Source organism: Cupressus sempervirens, chromosome 10 (assembly GCF_028749045.1).
Source record: "Cupressus sempervirens isolate cs-2001-9-10 chromosome 10, ASM2874904v1, whole genome shotgun sequence".
NCBI lineage: Eukaryota > Viridiplantae > Streptophyta > Pinopsida > Cupressales > Cupressaceae > Cupressus > Cupressus sempervirens.
Genome location: NC_143127.1, coordinates 355,872,147 through 355,896,702, shown reverse-complemented (window position 1 = coordinate 355,896,702; position 24,556 = coordinate 355,872,147). Strand labels below are relative to the sequence as shown.

Below are 24,556 nucleotides of genomic sequence, written 5' to 3'. Positions count from 1 at the left end.
ATGACACATGAAATATCAAAAAAGATGGCAAGTCTCCTTTCCTACACGTGGTCACAGGAATGTGGCGCTCAATAAAGGGTTTTTCTGGCATGTTGGGATGTTGATTAACATTTATGTTCTGACTACCATGAACATTTATGACTGTAGTAAAAGGATGTAGAGGGGGGATTTGGAGAGATTTAAAGAATGATTTTGTAATAATCATAAAGATAGGTTGGTTAATTCTCACAATTGGTACAACTAGCGATAGCCATTTGCAATCGGAAACGTACTAACCAAATGTACTATTTTGGGTATTTTTGGTTTTTTGGGAAACATTGTGGATTCATGATGACTACACAATACCTTTTCATTTTCTCCATTGTGGCTTGGCATTTTATATTTTGCAACTCCAAAACTTGGTGCAAGGCTATGTCGTCAGAGGAGTTGGTTGTGGACCTGGGCGATGATATGGGCACTAACGACCATATTGAACCAATGGGTGTGAAGGAGTGTATCAGTAGTAGTGAAGCTATAATGGTCTACTTGGAGGAGAGGGGCCTTTTACCCTATATGCAGGGCATGCTTAAACACAACGAGGTCATCTCGATGCAGTTCTATCAAACTTGGAAGGATAGAACAATTATGGTTAATGGCATGAGCTTTGAGATTTCTAAAGAAAACATTGCAAGGGTTGGGGATTTTCTATTGGATGGCAAGAAATGGCGGAGGAAAGCTAAGATCAATGAGGATGCAAGTTTGCAAAAATTCTTCAAATCCTTGAGGAGCCAATGAGATTGTGTGGTGGGTTTGCATGGGCTACCCTTCCTAAGCCTTGGGATACCATTTGCTATGCGATTATAAGATACATTACCTTGGAGGACCATTTTCAAGTACCATATTATTATCATTTTCTTATCCTGAATTATTTTAGAAATCTAGATCTTATATCCTTTCCATTTCTATTAATGCATTCACTGGAGGATAACATCTTTAAGGTTAGAAGGAAACACAAGGAGGGGAAACCCATCTACCTTATCCACCAGGGCCTGATGAATAAACTTTTCATCCAACACCTCACTCAGAATCCCCCTCTCCTACTTAACTCCCTGGCCTCTATCATCCCTCAGACCTCCCTAAACCCTAGCGCTAGCTCTACTCTTAAAAATCCCAAGAAAGGTCATGTCATTAAGGTCAAAATTAACCCTGAGGCTAAAGTTAGCATTATTGAGTCAGACTCAAATACCAAGAAGGGAAAGTAGTGTGCTAGGAGAACTAACAAGCATCTCTAGATGGAGAAATTTAAGACCCCCCATAAGTACAAATCCAACTTTGCCTCCTCTAATAGTGTGGAGAAATCTACTAAAAAGAAAAAACTCCACTAGAACATCAAACCTAGCTCGAGCTCCACCATCTCATCCAATGTCTTAGATACCCTAGAAGCTACCCTAGCTTGTAGTTGGGGGGAAGTCATCACTTCTCCTAGGAAGGCTAACCCCAAGGTTGCTAGAAAGAAAGACAAACATAGTCACACCAAGATGCGGTTGGAGAGGCTTGAGATGAGTATGCCACAGGTTCAAAACCCCAGTGGAGTTTTCCACCAAGGTTATGCACTTTGTGGCCATAACTCTCTACTTCCTATAGGCTAACAAAGAGAAATAGGACCTCAAAAAGATAATTTAGAAAACTCAATCCATTTATGGGTTCTTGGTGGAGGATTGGCTAAAAACCATTTTGGACAAACTAGTGAATGTGGAGGAGGAGGATGTAGCGGGGGAAGCTTCTAAGGAGAAAAAAAATGGTAACCAGGAGAAGGAAGAGGGCATCTAGCCTGGGTTCTATTGTGTTTTATTTTTGTTTTTATGATAATGTCTCTGACCTTTACAACCCAAGAGGTTTTTTGGACTATGTTGATTAAGTGGACCAATGGAAGCGATGTCCTTAAATGATGCTAGTTTATTATACAGTTTCTTATGACTAATAGTTTAAGGATTGTAATTAATGAAAATTTGGCTCTTAAAGTTTTATGGTTTTTGATGGTATAGGTTAGACTACTAGGAGGTAACCTCTAGTTGGTTCTCAACCTTATTGTAGTCTGGGGTCAACCCCCCATTTTTTTTTGTTTCTATCAACTACTTCAAAAATGACCTTGTCCTTGGTTACCATTTTAGTGTCAATCTCATCTCAAACACTTAAAAAAAGTTAGCATTGTTTATCCAACATTGAAGCACATAGTATCCCATATGAATGTCCCATCATTATTCATGGATAACAATTCAAAAGTCATACATCAATAGTTATATCCTCCAAAAGTGTTCTACTTTTAACACCTCTAAAGACAATGTAAAATATGCGTAAAGAAGAAAGTCATCAACATTCCTTAGTCAACATATATAGATCTATTTTCTATCACATTCAAATTTCCACTATGCACTGCCAACATATAGGGATACAATTAAACATACTTTCTAAAAATAATGTAAATGCTTTAATGCATACATTTAACTGGTCATGTTTAACCAACACACTAGAACCATTGACTTATAGTGGTTAAGAGTGGGCTAATCACTCTTAGACAATGGCTTGGGGCCATTGTTATGCATTGGTTCTTTAAGTTGTAATCAATGTTATTTGACACAATGTATATTCAACACACTATATTCAATTGATGATCAACATAACAAGGTTGACCACACCCTACAACACATGTTTGATGGCATACTTTATTAATAAGAAAGGAGAATTTTTGTAAGAAATATCAACACCCATACCATAACATGGCACAAGATTGATATATAGATAATATGAAATATTATTCTTATCTCTATATGAGTATAGTCAAGTATGTTGCTAAGTTAATTTGACCATAACTCATAACCCTTCTTATTGTTGTGGTTGGGATATAGTGATTGCATAATCATCTTAGATATAATGGGTTGTAGGGTAGTCCACTGTGTATACAACACATTGTAATCTCCAAAGAGAACATATCAAGAGTGTCAATGTAGCTTCTACCTTAACCATAGATTCATTAAAAAAGGGTATAGAAACATGAATTCATACTCACAACATCCTTTGTGTGAAAACTTACTAAGATTCAACAAGAGGAGGCAATTAAAATTTAAGGAGGAATTGGTTAAATATCAACAACACACTTTCAATTTGTAAAAACAACCATGACAATAGCAAGCATATCTCACATACAAGTTTTCTCGCACTATAACCAAAAAGATCTCTCATTAACATTGATCAATGATTCTCCAAAGTGTTTTTCTTGAAATAAGTAAATTATTGTATTTGCATAGAAAGAAAGTTTTTAGTTCCTATGAAGCAAAAAAAAATGGTACCAAAAAATCACAAAGATCTCACACAACTAATTTTTTTGTAAGGCAAAAAATCAAAACTATGCAATTTAAAACTTTGTAAAAAAACAAGAAAGAACTTAGACATTTCAACAATTGTCAACTCTTCTTTCTATCTCTCTATCTATCCTTGTGCTTCTATCCACCTCTTGTGGGAGCTTCAATAAGTAATTACTACTATACACATTTGATATAGAGAAAATAAGTTGTAGCTTCCATCCTCTCAAATCTCCAGTCGCAGTAGCAGCTCCAAACTCAAATTTCATGTTTATAAAACATAGTTGCAGTCATAGTAGCAATAGTAATACTAGTAAGGCGAGAGAAGGCATTGATTGATGTGTTTATCTTGACTGAAAGTGTCCTATACTTGTGCTTTAACAGTCTTCTCATCAATAATGATTGTCCTGTTCTAAAACTCAACTCCAATTGTGGACTTGGATTCCAAGCTAAACTCATTCCTTGCAAACCATGAGAATATTTGTGATTTTCCAACTGTGGAATCTCCAGTCACAACCACCTAAATATGTAGTCAATTTTATGGTTATAATCTCCATCTCTACTAGCCATTTTCTACTAAACCCCCTCCAATTCACTAAAATCCCAATCCAAATTTTGAGAAGAATGTGAAAGAGCTTCAAGTTTTTCTACAAATGACATTTGAAATTGGCAATCTGAAAACCCCACAAAAGAAATTCAATATCTAATGGTCAAATTCTACCAAAAAGTGAGCAGGGAGCTCACATTTGCCACTTTATCAATCCTTGAGGCTAGGATTTGACCAAAACACTGGGTGTAAATTCAGCCCAATTTGAAACACTCTACCCAAAAGAAATTCACTTTTACCCAAAAAATTATTTCAAGAAGATTGTAGTGTGGAAGACCCAATGCCAGAGCAATTCAAATAGTTAAATGATTTTTGTTCTAGTTGAAAAGACAACCAAAACAACATGTTCCTAGCATGAGTGGTTAGAGCACTTGAAGAAAGAAAAATCTTTATTTAATAGGCTAGGGGCAAGTTTATGTGGACCAAATTTGGTGCATAACTAAACAAATTCCCCTTAATCCCCACTACTCCATTCCAATGGTTTCTTGATCAAATCTACCTTTGGTAAATTATATAAAACAATATTTTTAGTAGACATTAGAAATCCACATGGCAAGAGAATGGTCAATAAATTTAGAGGATAAAAATATGGGTTCAGATGTCTGGCATATGTCATCCTTATAGACCTTATAAATGACAATGTGAGCGCCTAGAGCCATCCCATGTACAGTTTCTTGCACATTGCCAAAAAGTATAGCAATGGCCATAGGGATTTCAATGATCATGGACATAGTGTGACTGTCATGTCCATCTGAATTCCTTTTCATTTCATTTATGAAGATTCTAGCTAACTAACATAAATAAATAATAGTCCAAAAAAACATAATATTCGCTACAAAGAGTGTGATAATGTTATAAATATGCAAACCTTCTTGAGCTCTACACACCTATCCAAAAATATAAAAAAGGGAAAGAATATTATATGAGTTCTTTTCCATCTTATCATGAATTGAAGCATTACCAAAAAAAAAAGATTAATATGAAAGTTACCAAAGGCAAGCTCAAGGAACTCTAAATAGGAAAATTATTGCGATGTAATAGAATTTGTGCTCTTTACTAAAAGAACATTCAATTGCTAATAAAATGATACTATGATAACACACATTATTTATGTAGTTTTAGAAATGATAACAAGAAGAAATATTGCTACTAAAAAATCATTCAACACCTCATCTCTATTTTAAATACATTTATTTTAAAAATGTACTAATATTAGAAATTGATCTTATGAAAAAAAATAGATTACATCAAAACATCTATTCTTAAAAAATGAATATACGCACGCACGCACATGCACACACGCACGCACACACACACACACACACACACACACACACACACACACACACACACACACACACACACACACACACACACACACACACACATATACACCTATTTATATACATACATATATGTATGTATACTTACATACATATATATGTATGTATGTATGTATGTATGTATATATATCATACATATATATGAGAAGAGCAGAGAATATAGTGAGAGGGTGGGGGGGGGGGGGTTGTGAATCAATATATTAATATTTTTGTCAATTTTAAACTTTTATCCAAATAATTATTTTTAGATACAGAAACCAACAATTATGCACTTAACACAAAAACACAATTTTACGTGGAAACCCAATGTGGGAGAAAATAATGGAAAATAATTTCTTTTATATAACTTTGAATTCTTTTACAATATCTTTGTAGGCTCTAACATACAAGAGGCTCCAACCTCAATTTTATGAGCACCAACCCATTGGAAGCTACAACTCCCATAGTCTGTAGGCTTCAACCCACTAGAAGCACCTACTCCCACTTCTAATATTAAATTTAAAACTCCACCTTTGTTCTTTGTTGAATTTACAACTAATGATGGAACTATGTAATTTCTTTTGTCTTTGAAGTCGGCCAATCTCTCTTCAATTGATATATAAGTTTGGACTCCCCACTCTTAAAAACTAACTTTGATTAATATATATCAGATTAGGAATATCTAAATATATTTATTTCTGCTCCTCTCTGCCAAGTTTCTCAAGCTACTGCGTTATTTTTTTGAATCATATCTCTTAATAATAACAACTCTTCCTTAATTAAAATAATTTCTTTTAATATAGTCATAGTCCTTAAATAATTTAATCATTTTAGCTTTTAATAAGATTACCAGGTTCTTATATTGTCTCACTCATATGCTAAATTTCTATATAATTTTTATATCCACAAACTATTGCTAGCAAACTTCAGTGATATGTCCATATTTCATTACCATACGTTTATTCATTTCCATGAATTTTATGTTTAATGATTTGATTTTATTGACTAACACACACAAACACTATAATAACATATCAACACTTTTGATTTTTTGTGTGAATACCTTCTAGGTTAGATGGTCTGTGATAGACATTATTCTTCATGATGTAGACATTAGGCATATGTTTACTCCACAAACTCATCATTATTGTCTTTAGTGTGAATTTCTTTTCTTTATGGCACCATCTTTTGATACTTTTGTGATACATATACTTTTGAAGACTATAGACGTCATCATTTCCATTCAAATGTTTTCGCACTAATCATTGTTTCTTTCAAACTTAGACATAGCTACCAATATATACGGACATGGTTCTTACACAAGAAAGGATATAATATAAATAATTTTCATATAAGACTTTTGTAAATGTTCATGACTTTTGTTTGCTCCTTAATAATTCTTTCATATCACTATATATATTCACTTCTAATGTTACTGATACTTTTCATTTTATATGGTCTTCATACTATCATTTCCGCATATATTTTTATCAAGTCCTTTGAGAACACAAACCATAATTAAGACCTAATATGTCCATCTGTAGTTAGGTTATTGCACATACATTTATTGAAATTGAATAGGGTATTCACTATCTGTTATATTCTCATCACCACTTCTTATCATTTTAAATATATTCACATTATGGCTTGTCCCTAATATTAATCTTCTTCTTATTTAAACAATCTTGATGACATCAATGACAATATCTCAACAATCTCCCCTTTGGCATTGATGAAAACTTCAAATATGTGATCTTCATTATGCAATCCTCCCCCTTAGTTTGTTGCTCCCCCTTTTTCCAATCTCTCCCCCTTTGTCATTAATGGCAAAGGGACTCTAGGGCTAGAAACATGCCCCCCCTGAGATCATGATTCTTATGAAACTTTTTGTGAATAGATGAGAGTGATACTACTCCCAACTTCTCCCTTAAGTATTCAAAGGTCTCCTTTGGAAGGGGTTTTGTAAAGATATCTACAATTTTCTCCTTTGTGTTGATGTATTCCAACTTGAATTTCCTCTCAAGTACTTGTTCCATTCGAAAGTGGTATTTGATTGAAATATGCTTTGTTTTGGAGTGCATGACTACATTTTTTGATATGTTGATCGCACTTGTTTTGTTAGAAAATATGGGAATAGGATGCTCAAATTCAATATTTATATCTCATAAAGTTTACTTCATCCAAAGCACTTGTATACAACTAGCTACTAGTGTGACATTCTCAACTTCTGTGGTAGATAAGGTGACTATTCCTTGCTTCTTGCTTAACCATGATACTAGATTGCTACCATGGAAGAACACACCTCTACTTGTACTTCTTCTATCATCAATATTGCCCCCCAAATTTGCATCTATGTAGGTGGTGGGATTGAAATATTTTCCTCTTCGATACCATAAACCAAGATCCATAGTTCCTTTTAGGTACTTAAATATTATTTTAATTCCTAGAACATGAGTTTCTTTTGGCATCACTTGAAATCAAGCCACTGCTGTAACAACTTGCAAGATATTAGGCCTTGTAGGTGTTAAATATAAAAAACTTATAATGATGGATGTATATTCAGATTGATTTACACTTGGTGATTAATATTCCTTACTAAGCTTGCATCCAGTAATCATAGGGGTAACAATAGGATTACAGTCTTCCATTCTAAAAAATTTCAGTATTTACTTTGAGAAATGAATATTCTTCTCTTTGTTTTCTCTATTTGCAATCCAAGAAAGAAGGATAATTCTCAAAGCATGGACATCTCAAATTATTGTTGCATGTTCATGGAAAATTATTTACACATTTTATCACTTGCTTCTCCAAATATTATGTCATCTACATAAACAACTACTATCAAAAGTTTATCATTTTCAGATTTGATGTATATATTACTATAAGCTATACCTCTTTTGAAACCTTGATCTTGAGGATACCAATCCAATCTAGAATACCAAGCTCTTGGAGCTTGTTTTAGCCCGTAAAATGCTTTTCGCAACCTACATACTTGATCTCCTTTTCTTGACAATTTAAATCCTTTAGGAAATTCAACATATAATTCCTCTTCCAAGTTTCCATTTAGGAAAGCTGATATTACATCCATTTTGTAAGCTTTGAATGCTTTATGGCTTACAAATGCTAGAAACATTGGGATTGACTCCATTCTTGCAACTAGAGTAAAAGTCTCTTCAAAATCCACTTCTTCAACTTGAGCATAACCTTTATAGATAAGTCTTGCTTTGTTCCTAGTTACTTCTCCATTTTCATTCATTTTATTTCAAAATATCCACTTGGTTTCTATGACATTTTTTTCTTTTGGTCTTGGAACAATTTCCCAAGTGTCATTCTTTTCAATTTGGTTCAATTATTCCTTCATGGCTTTTACCCAATGTTGGTCTTCATTTGCTTCTTTGAAGTTCTTTGGTTCTATTTTTAATAAAAGGCAAAGGTATGCATGCTCATCATTGTTTTCCATTCTTCTTTGTGTTTGAACTTCCTTTTATAGATCTCCTATTACCAACTCTTTAGGATGATTTCTCTAGACAAATTTTGATGGTATTTTTACCAGTGTCTTTAAATGAGTTTTCATTGGTGTCTTAAAGGAGTTTTTTCTGGTGTTTTCAAAGGTGTTTGTTGAATCTCTTCTTTATCTTCTTCATCTTTTGGATGTTCTTCCTCTTGACATGTACTTGGTATAACTGTTGTCTTTTCTTTTACCTTTTCAAAACCTTCATCAAGTTTTGCATTTGCACTTTCAACTATCTTGTGGAGTCTTTTATTGTAACATCTATATGCTTTGTGCCCAAAAAGATTGCATGAATAACAATAACCAAAAAATGTATAATGAGGTTTGTGTGCATCCTTAAGTTTTTCTTCTTCTTTTGATGTATTTTTTTTAGTAGCTTCACCACCTTCTTTGATGAATCCTTTGAAAGAATTACTATTTTAATTTCTTTGGAAACAAACTCCTATTTTGTAAGAAGAGGGTTTTTGACTATCTATGATTTCAATTAGGATTTCAGAACTTTTCCCAAACTTAATATTGTCTTTCAATTTGATAGTGCTTTCCTCCAATTTTTTTTTTAAAATTCAACTTCTATTTCAAATTTGGCACACTCTCATATTTTGGACATCAACATGACTTCAATTTTTTTATTTACTTGTCCAGGAGTTTTTAATGCTTCTAGTGCTTTCTCAAATTTATCTCTGTCCTTGGTTATTTTCTTCTTTAATTTGATATTTTCATTATATGCATAATTGAGTTCTTCTTCGAGATCAACACCATTTTCTTCATCACAAGATTCATCTTCTTCATTACATGATTCATTTTCTTCATTCTCATGAATGTTGCTTAGGTTAGCTTCAACCATAAAGAGAACTTCATCCTCCTCATTACTTGGCCATTGCTCATTGTCTTCATCTGAAGAGCTGCTATCCTTTTTGGACTAAAAACTCTTTTTACCCTTCTTCTGAAATTGTTTCTTTTTATTATATTTGTTGTTCTTTATCCATTTCTTCTTTTTGAAAGCTTCATTTTTATCTTCACTAGAGTCACTATTGTTAAAAGGACATTTAGATGCATACTGGCCTTGTTTTCCACAGTTAAAACATTTGAACTTTCCTCTATTTTTACCACTCTTTCCTTTTTGGTTTCTCATGAAGTATGCTTCCTCTTTACTTGATTCACTATCCAAGCTCTCACTTGAAATTTTCTTTTTACTTTTATTTTTCTTAGATTCTTTAAATGCTATTTCTTTCTTTGACTCATTGCTTCTGATTCTCATTTCATAAGTAGTAAGAATTCCATGCAATTCATCTTTTGTATGTGTATTCTTTGCCATGAATTTTATGTTTGATGATTTGATTTTATTGAATAACACACACAACCACTATAATAACATATCGATACTTCTGATTTTTAGTGTGAATAGCTTCTAGGTTAGATAGTCTGTAATAAACATTATTCTTCATGTTGTAGACATTTGGCATATTTTTACTCCACAAACTCATCATTATTGGCTTTGCATGAGTCCAAATTATTCAACCTCAAGACATGATAAGGACTGTAGATTGAATAATAAATGACTATTAATACTTTAACAACTTGTTTAACCTATTGCCCTCCATCAAAAGTTTGTCTAAAATTACTATACAATACTTTTATCAGGTATGTAGTCACTCATAAATAATAAATGGCTAGAAACTATAATTTTTAATTTCTTTTCTTTACAGCACCATCTTCTCATACTTCTGTGATACATATGCTTTTGAAGACTGTAGACGTCATCATTTCTATTTAGATGTTTTCATGCTAATCACTATTTATTTCAATCTTGGACATAGCCACCAATATATACTAACATGGTTCTTACACAGGAAAGGATCTACTATAAATAATTTTCATATAAGCTTTTGTAAATGTTCATGACTTCTGTTTTCTCCTTAATAATTCTTTCATATCACTATATATATTCACTTCTAATATCACTGATATTTTTTATTTTATATGGTCTTCATACTATTGTTGTTGCATATATTTTTATCAAGTCCTTTGAGAACGCAAACCATAATTTATACCTATAATATGTCCATCTATAGTTATGTAATTGCACACAATTTGTATTGAAATTGAATAGGGTATTCACTATCCATTATATTCTCATCACCATTTTTTATCATTTCAAGTATATTCACACTATGGTTTGTCCCTGATATTAATTTTCTTCTTATCTGAACAATCCTAATGACATCAATGACAATATCTCAATAATATGATGTACATACATACGTACGTACGTATGTATATATGTATGTATGTATGTATGTATGTATGTATGTATATATGTATGTACATATGTACATACATGTACATTAAACATATGTATATACATGAATACACACATATACATATACATGCACATATATAGATATATAAATACATATAAATATAAATACATACATATATATATATATATATATATATATATATATATATATATATATATATATATATATATATATATATATATATATATATATATATGTATGTATGTATGTATGTATGTATGTATGTATGTATGTATGTATGTATGTATGTATGTGTATGTGTATGTGCATGTGTGTGTCTGTATATATAATCATGTCTTATATTATCATTTTCATTACTCAATAGTCGATAAGATCAATATAGAATCATATACAAATTTAAATGCAAAGAAAACTTAAAACCTTTAAATATTTTGTTCAAAGACTATGTTTTTTATTAAGGGCTAAAATAGAACTTTTATAGGACTTAAAACTCAAAAAAATTTACAATTAAATATTTTTCCTAGAAAACACTCCACTATAATTTAGAATTGTAAAGTGAGTCCACTATGTATGTGTATATGTATAGATGGATGTATGTATGTATGTGTATGTGTATGTGCATGTGTGTGTCTGTATATATAATCATGTCTTATATTATCATTTTCATTACTCAACAGTTGATAAGATCAGTATAGAATCATATACAAATTTAAATGCAAAGAAAACTTAAAACCTTTAAATATTTTGTTCAAAGACTATTTTTTTTATTAAGGGCTAAAATAGAACTTTTACAGGACTTAAAACTCCAAAATTTTTACAATTAAATAATTTTCCTAGAAAACACTCCACTATAATTTAGAATTGTAAAGTGAGTCCAACAAGAATATAACACAATCGACAAGTTTGTGTGCTATGTGTTGTAATGATCTCACAAACCTTGAGAACATACAAGCTGTAATATTTTGGTAAAAAAGGAAAGATAAGGCATCAAATTTTTCATTTTTCCTTTGAGATAAGGAGCATATAATTAGTAGATCTTATATTGAGCCCAACAAAAATGATTATGCTAGATTAAGTGTGCATATTCTTTCAAAAAGTTACTTTTGTAAACGTTGAAATATTTTAATTTAACTTAAACATTCTCTATATATTGCTCTATTTATGTGAAGCTTGGATGGATGAATTTCAAGAATGAAATTTGAAAGTATTTAAATTAAAACTCACTTTCCCATCTCTCTCTTTTGATTGAAACATATTTGTTTGCATAAATGGAAGCATCTGGCAATTTCTTGCATCATATTTTGCCACTTCTCAAGAGTTCAGATGGAATATATGTTAAAATATTATACATTTTCTTGAAATTTATCAAATTTAAACATATGTTTTTGAATTAGAATAATTTAAGCTTCTTTAGATTAGTTTTTGTATGTTTATGGTGAAATTTGAAATTATGGTCTTGAGTTCAATTTTTGGTCTAGCTTTTATCGGTGTTTGGGACATTTGAAAAAGATATCACAAACAACATAGTAATATCAATTATATTTGCTAATCTGTATTCTTCATTCCCCATAATTATGTTTGAAGTGGAACAGACTACACCATCCTCGAGTAACATTATTTAATTTAGCTCTATGTAAGTGTTGTAATTGCAATTGATTTTATTAGTCTTTCGAAGAATTTTTTCTGTTCATAACACATAATATTATTGATTATTTATATTTATGGTTTGGTAGATTTCCTATTCCAAATTTGAATCACTTTTTCTCCTTTACCTATTACATATTTGACAGAAAAGAAACTACATGAAAGATATTTAAGGACAATTTGTTTGTACCTATCAGCTGTATACTTGCACCCTACCCCTGTACAAGTGCTAGTATATTAATTAGTAGCATACTTCATTATAATAAGAGTTCAAATCATTATAGTGAAAGTACTAATCATTTCAATGTTTTAATAGTTCACAATCATAGATGCCTTTACATGTCTCAATATTCAAGCATTATAGATTAATAGAAATAACAAAATAACTCTTTTGACTTCCTCAATTTCCCTCTATCAAAATATTATTCTTCTATATGCCTAAATTCTATCCTTGAAAAATACCCTCTCGACATTAATTGAAATCATGCATGGAGCAATTGGCATGGCCACCTCACATCAAGAAATTAAAGAATATGGGTCAAGCAATAAAAGCACCTAGTATAAGTCCCTAAGATTTTAAAGCTATTTTCTAAAAGTTTGTCTAAGATATATTAAAATAAGATTGAAAAGCTATTTTCTAATATAGTTTATCATATATATTAAAAAAATAGAAACTTTAGGATCTTGTGATGGTTTGAATTTTCTCCATCTCATATATGAAGTCTACTCTTTCTTGGTCTAGTAGACAAATAAGGTTCATAGTGATATGTGGAAAACCAAATGGATGAGGATATATTTACATCACAAAGGAAGTTTTGACTAATATGTAGGGAAATAAGGTCTAAAGAAACATTGCACAATCCTTAGGGGTTTTGTCTCAAAATTTCTTATAAGTATTTAATGAATCATTGTCCTATTTTCTAGCTTTAGCTCTCCTTGCTATTTGAACAAACCTCAATAAGTTTTGTCATCTATAACTTTCTATAAGTCACTTTTGAGAGTTTTCTGAAGCATTGGAAAATGCATATACATCTATTGTTCAATATTTTAGTTTTGTTCCAATTCTAGAATCAAAATTTCAAAGAAAAATCACAATTAAAAAAATTAAAAGTGGTCAACGGTTGGAATGGTTATCCTTAATTTAAGGCTACACCATTGGAATATCCATCTCCAAAAGTGATAGAAATAAATGTGTATAGAAGAAAATTGTGATAGACAAATTTGTATATGACTATTTGATAGTGAAGTTGATAATCAAAGCAAATATGCAATTACTCCTCACCATTGAAGTCACACTTTGGAAAAATCTATTCTGATAAAATGTGTATCTCTGTCATGTTTATTTGTGGGATAGATAGATATGAAATTGTGTACAAATTATTTTATTCATGGGAAATTAAAGTACATTAACAGTACAAATTAAAGTAAAAATTGGGTTTCTCAGTATTCCGAATAGAGCAAGAAGAAAGAAAGATAGAAAAATATTATCTTACAGAGATTAGAAAAGTACTTTATGTAATTCTGATTATAAATGTAGGGTTAATTAAATTCTCGTTTAAGGAAATTTTCATAACTAATTTCTCCTTTACTGAATAAAGTGGATATTGTTGTGCCACATAAGCCTAACTATTATTCAATAATAATAATATCTTGTCAGTTAGAGAGGAAGTTTATTAAATATTTTGGAGATTGTGGGTCAGTTAGCTATTAAGAGGGCATTATGGAAAAATAATAATACTATGATGGGGAACTTTTGTAAAAATATAAGTATTTGTTACATTGGGTTAAATAACATTGGGTAAAACTATTTATTCTAACAATCTTGAAACCTAAAAAGAAAATATTAACATGAATCAAACTTCGTCAAAGTGAACAAATGTTTTCATTAATTATTGAGTTCAATGCTAGCAATACATTTCAGCAGATTGTTGCTATCTTTTTTGTTTCATAAACGAAAGTAGTTTTTGCCATAGATTTCTACACTCTTTATGGCATTGTAGGAAAACTTGGACTCAGCAAGGGTGAAAAATTCAGATCAAGATAAAGCTGACAGACTCAAATAAAATTTTATTGAATACTTTGAATTAACTTGACGGATGGGTTTTGTTAGTAAATCTTGGACAATGTCCCTCTTCCTTTACTATGTGAGAACTTAGTTGTTGTTTGGGTGTTGTCAAAAAGAGGTTTGACCAACCTATTATACGGGTTGATATAAAATTAAGATTAAATAAGCTTTAGTGTATCTGATTTAAACTAAAATTCTTCAACTTACTTGAGAGAGGTTTTGTTGCTGGAACTTACCCAATACATTGACATCTACAGTATGATAGAATTTTTTTCATCTTATTTCTATGAAATCTTGGTGATGTGTAAATTTTTACTTGTGAGAACATTTTATAGGAATTATGTTAAGTTTTTAAAACATCTCTTGGATTAAAAAGTGACTTTGCTTCTTTAGATTATAATTGAGAAAAGTGTAGTCATAAGTAAAGATGAGATGTGCTTTATTAGCAATATTTTACTATGCTATAACATTCCATAGTGAGTGTGTCATTGTGCATTGTATACAAAAATTCGTTCAAATAACTATTGGTAATGATGATCATATGAACTCTTGTAATTAAGTAATTTTAGAATGCATGAGTTGATGTTATCATGTCTATGGATTCATAGTTTGTGATGGGAATATGTCCATTCATAAGTAATTAAAATGATGTTCTAATCGATTATGGGATAATATCTATTTCTTGTGGTTTGATTGTAGAAATTTTATTATTATTTTAGATTGTTGTGTACTTATGTATTGGTAGTACACTAGAAGTTATAAAACTAGGGAAGTTATTTCACAATCTCAATGGTATGATTGATGTTACCTTTTTAAGGAAGTTGTTACTTAATACTAATTGGTATTGCTTATGGATATCCATGTAAATGGTGTATACTTTTCAAAGAGACCAAATGTGTTTAAAATCTTGCTTGACTAGTCAAGGAATAAACACCATGCTTAATGGCATAGACTGAATGTAAGCATTAAGGGGTTGTGTTTTTTTTTACAATGTTGTTTTAACTATATGCCTATATGTTGGTAGTGCATAGTGGAAATTTGAATGTGAAAAAAAGAGATTTGTAGGTTTTTTCAAGTAATGTTGATGATTTAGTGAATGGCTATAGAGAATAATCTCATTAGGTCACAGTTCCATTACTCCTCAAAGTTTTACTTGTTTAGACTATCTCGTTGTTGGGCTAGGTATCTTTCATGTCAAGAAAGATTTTGGGGAAGCTTAACAACTTCATGGTAGAGTGGTAACAATATTCTCACCCTTCTATTTTAAGACAAGTTCCAGAGCTTTTGTCAGAATTGACAACATAATCGATATATCTTGGTATTCTAGTAACTGAATTATGGTATCCTTTTAGATTTGAGCATATATGTATATGTATTATTTTGTTAAATTTAATGATAATTAATCAACTACTATTGACTAGTCAATATTCTTGAATTTTGGCTCATGTTGAATTTTCATTTTATGCAGATTGCTGACATGGCATTTGTTTTGTAGGGGTAGTCTTTACATATGGTATCAGAGATCTTGGATCCACACTTGGGCCTTCAGTTCACTATGCTAGACACACAATTGTAAGCCAACTAGTTTACTTTATATGAGTTGATGACATGGGTTGCATGTTGTGCCTCTTAGCTATGATTACTTTTGGCATAGAAGGATATGATGTTCCTTATGCATGTCATGATTGTGTGTTAAAAATTACATTCCTTTAAAGATTGTCAAAATGGAAAGTTTATGGAATGACTGGTAAATTGTGTACCTCATATGTTTATGATTATATTACTTTAAATAATGTGATGGTATAATATGCATATTGAAGTATTAAATTTGAACTATTGAGATAGTCAAAGGATGGTTGAATTTTGCTCTAGGCTATGAGAGCCTACCAAATGAAGATTTGGCTTGTGATAGCAATGAAAAGTGTCCTTTATTATGTAAATGACATGTGATGCACATGTGGTACAATAATTTATTTCTATATTATGCAAAATTCATGAAGTTCATTGATTAACCTAATATAATAAGTAGGAAGAACATGGATTTCATTTGCAAAAGTATTGTATGTTTCATTATGCATTTAGAAATGTGTGATTGTCAAGATAAATTGCATGTGATGCATGTGAAGTTTGGTTATGTTCTTATCGATCCTTGGACACAAGGTATTGTTAAACATCTACTCCTCTTGATGATTAGTGAGAATCATTGTGCTTTAAGTGAATTGGGTTTTCATTTTACTATGTTAAATTTCATGGACTTGGATGTGATGAAGAACTAGCTTGAAATTTTATGTTCTTTGTGACCACTGAGCCACCAAATTTTGTGATCTATTTACTGTGACTATTGTTCACTTTTAATTTTTGGTTTTGTATCTCCTTTTTGGACTTTGAATTGAGAATTATGAATCTTATTTTCAAGACTTCTTTCACCTTGAGCTAGTTAGGGAGTGTGTGTGTATTTTGCTAATGCTAGTCCTATGGTTTGAAAGTGATGCCATCTATCATGTTTAGTGTGGAACATTGATCTGATGTTGAAAGGAGTAGATTGTGAAGAACATGCCATTCTTCCTTTTGCATTTATTTTATTTATGTTTTATTTTGGAAAGCTTACACTTTTTGGTGTGGGTGGAATGTGGACAAATAGGGAAGGGTAGGAGTGATGCTTTTATTTTCCACTCTACTTACCAGTGTAATACTGGCACTACAAAAATGCTTTGGCCAAAGCTATGTTGCCCATGTTTCATCTCCCTACCACATCCATGATTATGGCTACTTGGACATATGTGGGAAGTATTTTTTTTCATGGCTGCACCAGATACCCCCTATCTTTGGTACGGTATGGGCATTCCACAATTGGGAATTCTATGAGTTAGATAGGATCCCAAGTTAGTGTAAGGCTTAAAGGTTGGGCAATAAAGCACCCCAACTATATTTTATGTGATGATTGAATGGAATGAAGGCCATACATCACAACTTGTGCTTATATTTTGGTTAAGCACATTGTGGTGACAAGATGGGCTTGAGGGCCTAAGGTCACTGAATGGATAAAAATTAGAATTACTGATCCTTGCAGGTGATTGGTGAGCATACCTAGATGATTTAATTCATTTTTTTGATCATATGGTAGATAACATTGCACTTGTATGATGTGGTTATTGTTCCATGTTTGACATGTAGGTCAACATTTTCTATGATGCCATTGAGGTATGGTGCTTTAAATTGTACATGTACTTATTAAATCATGCATTTTAAAGGATGGATGATGTGTAGGTCAGCATCCTTAGATAATGTCATGTGTTCTTAAATGGATAATTATTTGTTCATCCTTGACTATGGTAATGAAATAGTTGTTGACTATTCAACTAAGGGTTTTTCTTGCTTATTTATGTATTCTTGCAATTTATAATGTTGCAATTTCTTAGCAAGACATGGTTCTTACATATGATAGAATAAAGTTGGACATGTAGGTCAACTTCTTCTGATATTTTCATTTATGGCATAGTCATGTGACAATATGTTGTGTTCAAGAATTTGGTTGACAATTGGTTATGAAATGTAAATTTTATTGCACCTATCATTTCGACATGTAAGGTGGAAAGTAGAATGAAGTTGCGAATTTAATTGGAAGATATTGTATCTACTTGTTGATTCAACTATTTGTAGATGACTTTTGACTAACCTAACTTGACTTTTTGGCCTATGTGGCAAGTGTATGGAAATGCTTTCTTCCTATGAGAATGCAAAAGGCTATGCATAGATCCCTCTTGATCTACTTTTGATAATATTTTTGCATTGGTGTTATGTATATGTGATGATTCACCATGCATGTGACTTCTACTTTATAGAAAGTTATTGACTCATTTTATTTAGTCAACTTGGTCAATGAATGATGATAAATGATTTGGTTATCTTGGGTTATCTATTTGACTCCTAGTCGATATGTTGTTTGATATAGACTTAGCCATCGTGAACCTAACTTAGACCCTTTGGTCAACATGTGTGTTTGGGATTTGGCTTGATTATCTATTGATGTATAACTTTGGGTCAATCTTACTGGACACATTTGACTATTTGGCTTTCTATTATTCATCTTCTTATCATATTGGTTGGATATATGTTGTTAATTTGGAGTTATACAATATGATGTAACTACATTGTATGTCAACTTTTGCAAGCATGTGTATGCATTATAATGATTAAAGGTTGATAAGTACATTGATGATTTTATATGTGAATTTCTTTATATTTTATGATGATTTAAATGATGACAAAATTAGATGTAAATTGATTACATTACCTAAATTATGTTCCATGGACATTAACTTATTGATGTGGACACTTACTCCCTTAGCGAGCACCACATGTAGATGGTACATATAGTTGATTATTTTGTTACTCATGATCAAAGATGAGTTAAAGGAAAATCATATTGACTCTTGACATTTAGGACTCAAAAAAATAATCTTCTTTACCTATTGACATTATGAATGAGCTAAAGGTATTGTGAGCACATGTTTAAAAGTATGGTAGGATGTGGATAAGAAGTACCTACTAGCAAGGGAAAATCCATAGGTGATGCCAAGGTATGGTAAGTAAGCATAGGTATGGGTGTGATATCATGTGATTTTAAGGTAATATGTTCCTTAATTTTGAGCCTTCTTGAGATAAGGAAGTATTTGATTTTATATTTCATTGGAAAATCAATTTGATTTATGATATATGATGTACTAAAATTTGGTGTTGTTCTTGTAATGCAAAAGAGGGAACGCCACATTATAAGAAAGGGAGTATATTGTTAGAGAGAGGTAGCCTAACCTTGTAAAACTAGAGAATGGTAATGGAATACACACACACACACATAGAAAATGTTGTTAACATTAGTATTTATACCTATGCTTATATAAAATTTGTGTTTCATACTTTAAAAATGTGCTTATTGTCTTTAAAAGATTATTCCATGAGACTATACATAGATTTTATCAGAATGCATTCAGAAATGTAGATTTCATATAGGGAAAAGAAAAGTTGACTTTATTATAGTAGCTGAAAATCTATAGTTTTCTATAGAACTGAATGTAGATGCATGTGGTATTGTGTAAATGGAAGTTAGGTCTTGATCTTGTGGATTCATTGCCTTGTATATATAATTGGATATGATTTTGAATTCTTATATATATATATATATATATATATATATATATATATATATATATATATATATATATATATATATATATATATATATATATATATATATATATATATCAGGACAATGCATTCTCTAAGTGGGGAAAGATGTCATAACCAATTTCTTCTTTATCGAATAAAGTGGATATTTTTGTGCCACATAAGCCTAATTATTATTCAATAATTAATAATATCTTGTTAGTTAGAGAGGGAGTTTGTTACACATTTTGGGGATTGTGGGTCAGTTAGCTATTAAGAGTGCATTATGGAAAAATGATAATAATACGATGTGGAAATTTAGAAGGGGGGGATATCTATTTGGTGATTTTTCTATAGCTCTATCATGACTATTGTTTCCTCCACTCAGATTGGAAATGCCAGCTTACCAGATTCCATGTATGTTGTTCCCTCGACATTGATCAACCAATCACCACTTCTGGGCATTCCTCTTTCTTGTGGAAGCCATTGAAAGATGCATAGGGTTTTCTGAATAGATGGAAATTTGCATGCTTGACTCTCTTTGAGACTTTTCCCTATATATTTTTTTTGCAGGTATGTGCCGTGAATCTCTAATAAAAATATATTGTCCCTTTTGTTGTAGCTTTATATTGATGTCCATTATTAGGTTTTTAGTAAAAGGTGGATCTCCTTACCCTTATGATATGTTTTAATCTAAGCCATGGGCTATATATTTTTAAGTCCCTAATGTTGTAAAAAAATGAGATTAGATGTGAATTTTCTTTAGATGTGCATCACAATCTTTGTTCACTGTAACCTTCCATTGCATCAAGAAAATCCTCTAAGTATTGTAGCTTCTTATAATCAATAAGACTTCTATTTTATTTTAAGAATCTACAAAAAAAAAACTTATTGTGTATCAGAACTACATTTTTTTTCTCATGTAAATTTTTCATGAACAAGCATGTGTTTCTGAATGGGCAGTATGTTGTTTCTTCATATATTTGCCACTATCTTTGACTTCTGATAAATCCTTAAGATGTACTAATCCATATAGGAACTAATTGTATTCCAATAATGTGTAATTTGAATAATTGTGAGATGTGAATGTCATGAATGATATCTTTGCCTCTAAGTACTGTATCCCATGAAGTTGGATGGAAATCTCTATTTCATTTATAAACTCATTTGTGAGCAATACTCAAAATTATGGAGTCTTTATTTATGAAATAAGTCTTATTTGATTGTAATTCTTCTTCACTATTGCATGTAGCTTCTTGGATTGACATTGAGTTGCTTTAGAACATATCTATCTACCTTAGCTTCATTTTTCTTCATAAATGTGCTTCTAGATTCGAGCATTCTCTTTTTTGTCATAGACAACCTGCTAAAAAGAATTAAAATAGGCTTCAAACCTGACATGAGAGCAAGATCCCTATGTCTTGTTTTAATCCTTTGTTGATTCATTTTGAAAAAATATAAGTATTTGTTACATTGGGTTATAACATTGGGTAAAACTATTTATTCTAATAGTCTTCAAACCTAAAAAGAAAATATTTAACTTGAATCAAACTTCATCAAAGTGAAAAAATGTTTACATTAATTATTGAGTTCAATGCTAGCAATATGTTTTAGCAGATTATTGTTGTCTTTTTTGTTTCATAAACGGCAATAGTTTTTGCCAGAGATTTCTATAGTCTTTATGCCATTATAGGCAAATGCGGACTCAGCAAGGGTGAAGATTTCAAATCAAGATAGAGCTGACATACTCAAATAAAATTTTATTGAATACTTTGAATTTAACTTGACCAATGGGTTTTGTTAGTAAATCTTGGACAACATCCCTCTTCATTTACTATGCGAGAACTTAGTTGCTATTTTGGTGTTGTCAAAAAGAGGTGTGACCAACCTATTATATGGATTGATATAAAATTAGAGATTAAATAAGCTTTAGTGTATCAAATTTAAACTAAAATGCTTCAACTTACTTGAGATAGGTTTTGTTGCTAGAACTTATCCAATACATTGACATCTAGAGTATGATAGAATTTTTCCATCTTATTTCTATGAAATCTTGGTGATGTGTAAAGTTTTACTTGTGAGAACATTTTATAGGAATTATGTTAAGTTTTGAAAACATCTCTTGGATTAAAAATTGACTTTTCCTTTTTAGATTATAATTGAGAAAAGTGTAGTCATAAGTAAAGATTAGATGTGCTTTATTAGCAACATTTTACTATGCTATAACATTACATAGTGAGTGTGTCATTGTGCATTGTATACAAACAATCATTCAAATAACTACTAGTAATGATGATCATATGAATTCTTGCAATTAAGTAATTTTAGAATGCATGAGTTTTTATTGTGTCTATGGATTCATAGTTCATGATGGGAATATGTCCATTTAGAAATAATTACAATGATGTTCTACTCCGTTCTAGGATCATATCTATTTCTTGTGGTTTGATTGTAGAAATTTTATTATTATTTTAGATTGTTATTTACTTATGTATTGGTAGTACACTAGAAGTTATAAAACTAGGGAAGTTATTTCACAATCTCAATGGTATGATTGATGTTCCCTTTTAAAGGAAGTTGTTACTTAATACTAATTGGTATTGGTTATGGATATCTATGTAAATGGTGTACAATTTTGAAAGAGATCAAATGTGTTTAAAATCTTGCTTGACTAGTCAAAGAATAAACACCATGCTTAATGGCATAAATTGAATGTAAGTATTAAGGGGTTGTGGTTTTTTTTACAATGTTGTTTTAACTGTATGCCTATATGTTGGTAGTGCATAGTGAAAATTTGAATGTGATAGAAAGAGATATGTTGGTGTCTTTGAGTAATGTTGATGATTTAGTGAATGGCTATAGAGAATAATCTCATTAGGTCATAATTCCATTACTCCTATAAGTTTTACTTGTTTAGACTATCTCGTTGTTGGGTTGGGTATCTTTCATGTCAAGAAAAATTTCAGGGAAGCTTAACACATTTGTGGTAGGGTGGTAAAACACTCCTACAATATTCTCACCCTTCTGTTTTAAGACAGGTTTTGGAGCTTCTATCAGAATCAATGACATAATCGGTACATCTTGGTATTCTGGTAATTGAATTATGGTATCCTTTTAGATTCGAGCATATATGTATATGTAATATTTTGTTAAATTTAATGATAGTTAATACTGTTGACTAGTCAATATTCCTGAACTTTGACTCAGGTTGAATTTTCCACATTTTATAGAGATTGCTGATGTGACATTGGTTTTGCAGGGGCAGTCTTTACAGAAATTCCTGGACTGGTATCGTTTGGAGACTTGACTGTGGACGTGGGAAATAATAACGATCTTTTCAGTTTGACAAGGAGCAATCATGTACCTTATGGAAGGGACTTTCCACAGAAAAAAATTACAGGCAGATTCTGCAATGGTTTGCTCGTTACAGACTACCTCGGTATTGACATTGAGAGAGTTTTCAAATCAATTAGAATTCTTTTCCTTCTTTTTCTTTTCTTAATTTAATGAACTTCATTCGTATGGCATTCAATATGGTTTTGTGATGGAATAGAGCAGCATCAATGCTAGGCCTAATATCACCAACGTTGGGGTACTTGAATCATGAGGCTCATGGAGAGAGGATTGTTACGAGCGTTACATTTGCTTCTGCATCTGGGATCGACGATGACACTGGAAAAATCTTTGTAAGCAAATGGGTACCAGCTGATTTATCATAATATTTATGCAATTTTGATGAAAATTCTGAATCTTTCTCATGTCGCAGAACGTTCTAAATTTAAGAGATCAGCTAAATCTATACAAGCACTATAGAGAGGATTTGCGTGAGGTTGTGGGAGCTGCCAATGCTTCACGCGGTATCTTGTATGAGGCTGTTTATATCATAAGCACGGGGACCAATGACTTTCTTCATTATTTTAATCTGAATATTTTATCAAATTTCCAATCCAATCGAAGGAAATTTAGGCAGCGCCTGTTGAGCACTTTATCAAAGTTTATTCAGGTAAATTTCCTTTATCATGCTATTTCATCATTTGAAATGACCAGGTAGCATATATTTCTGAAAGAAACTGTAAGTATTTTTCAGGAGCTCCAATTGTTAGGTGCAAAGAAATTTGGCACAGTGTCTCTTCCTCCATTGGGTTACTTGCCGTTTGTAAGAACATTGCACGGTGGACGAGCAAAAGGGAGTTGTGCAGAATATATGAATGAGGAGGCATCAATATTCAATATGGATTTGAAGAAACTCTTGACTAAGATGAATGAAACAGATGGTATCAGGATTGCCTACCTGGACAGTTATAGGCTGCTTCTAAGTGCCTCAACTCATCCAGCTCAGTACGGTAAGCTACATTGTTTTTTCGTTAATGAGTTTGCTTCTATTTGCATTTTGTTATGGAGTTTATGATGTTTTCTTTTGAGCACAGGGTTTGTTGAAGGCCGCAGAGAATGTTGTGGTAGTGGGTTTATAGAAGCATCGATTTTTTGTACTGAATTTTTGTTAGGCACATGTACAAACGCCTCAAAATATGTCTTTTGGGATAGTTTCTATCCGACAGACAGAATGAACTCCATTCTTGCTCGGTCTCTACTAACACAAGCGGTTCAACAGGGCCTTGCTTAA

At 31.5% G+C, this 24,556-nt stretch overlaps 1 protein-coding gene across 1 annotated transcript; it reads left to right on the top strand.

The window, feature by feature from the left end:
• The first annotated feature begins 411 nt into the window (after nt 1–411).
• Nucleotides 412–24,556, top strand: LOC149534068 (GDSL esterase/lipase At3g53100-like). Its single transcript, XM_089805970.1, has 7 exons — nt 412–736; nt 14,149–14,263; nt 23,205–23,371; nt 23,491–23,618; nt 23,699–23,935; nt 24,020–24,275; nt 24,360–24,556. The coding sequence occupies exons 1-7, from the start codon at nt 412–414 to the stop codon at nt 24,554–24,556; spliced, it is 1,425 nt and encodes a 474-aa protein (XP_089662096.1).

Bases quoted from the DNA above. Each gene is read 5' to 3' on its own strand.
- LOC149534068 (XM_089805970.1), top strand. From the start codon at position 412: ATGTCGTCAGAGGAGTTGGTTGTGGACCTGGGCGATGATATGGGCACT. The intron at 737-14,148 runs GTTTGCAAAAAT...TGGGTTTCTCAG, and splicing joins TAAGATCAATGAGGATGCAA to TATTCCGAATAGAGCAAGAA. The intron at 23,936-24,019 runs GTAAATTTCCTT...AGTATTTTTCAG, and splicing joins CTTTATCAAAGTTTATTCAG to GAGCTCCAATTGTTAGGTGC.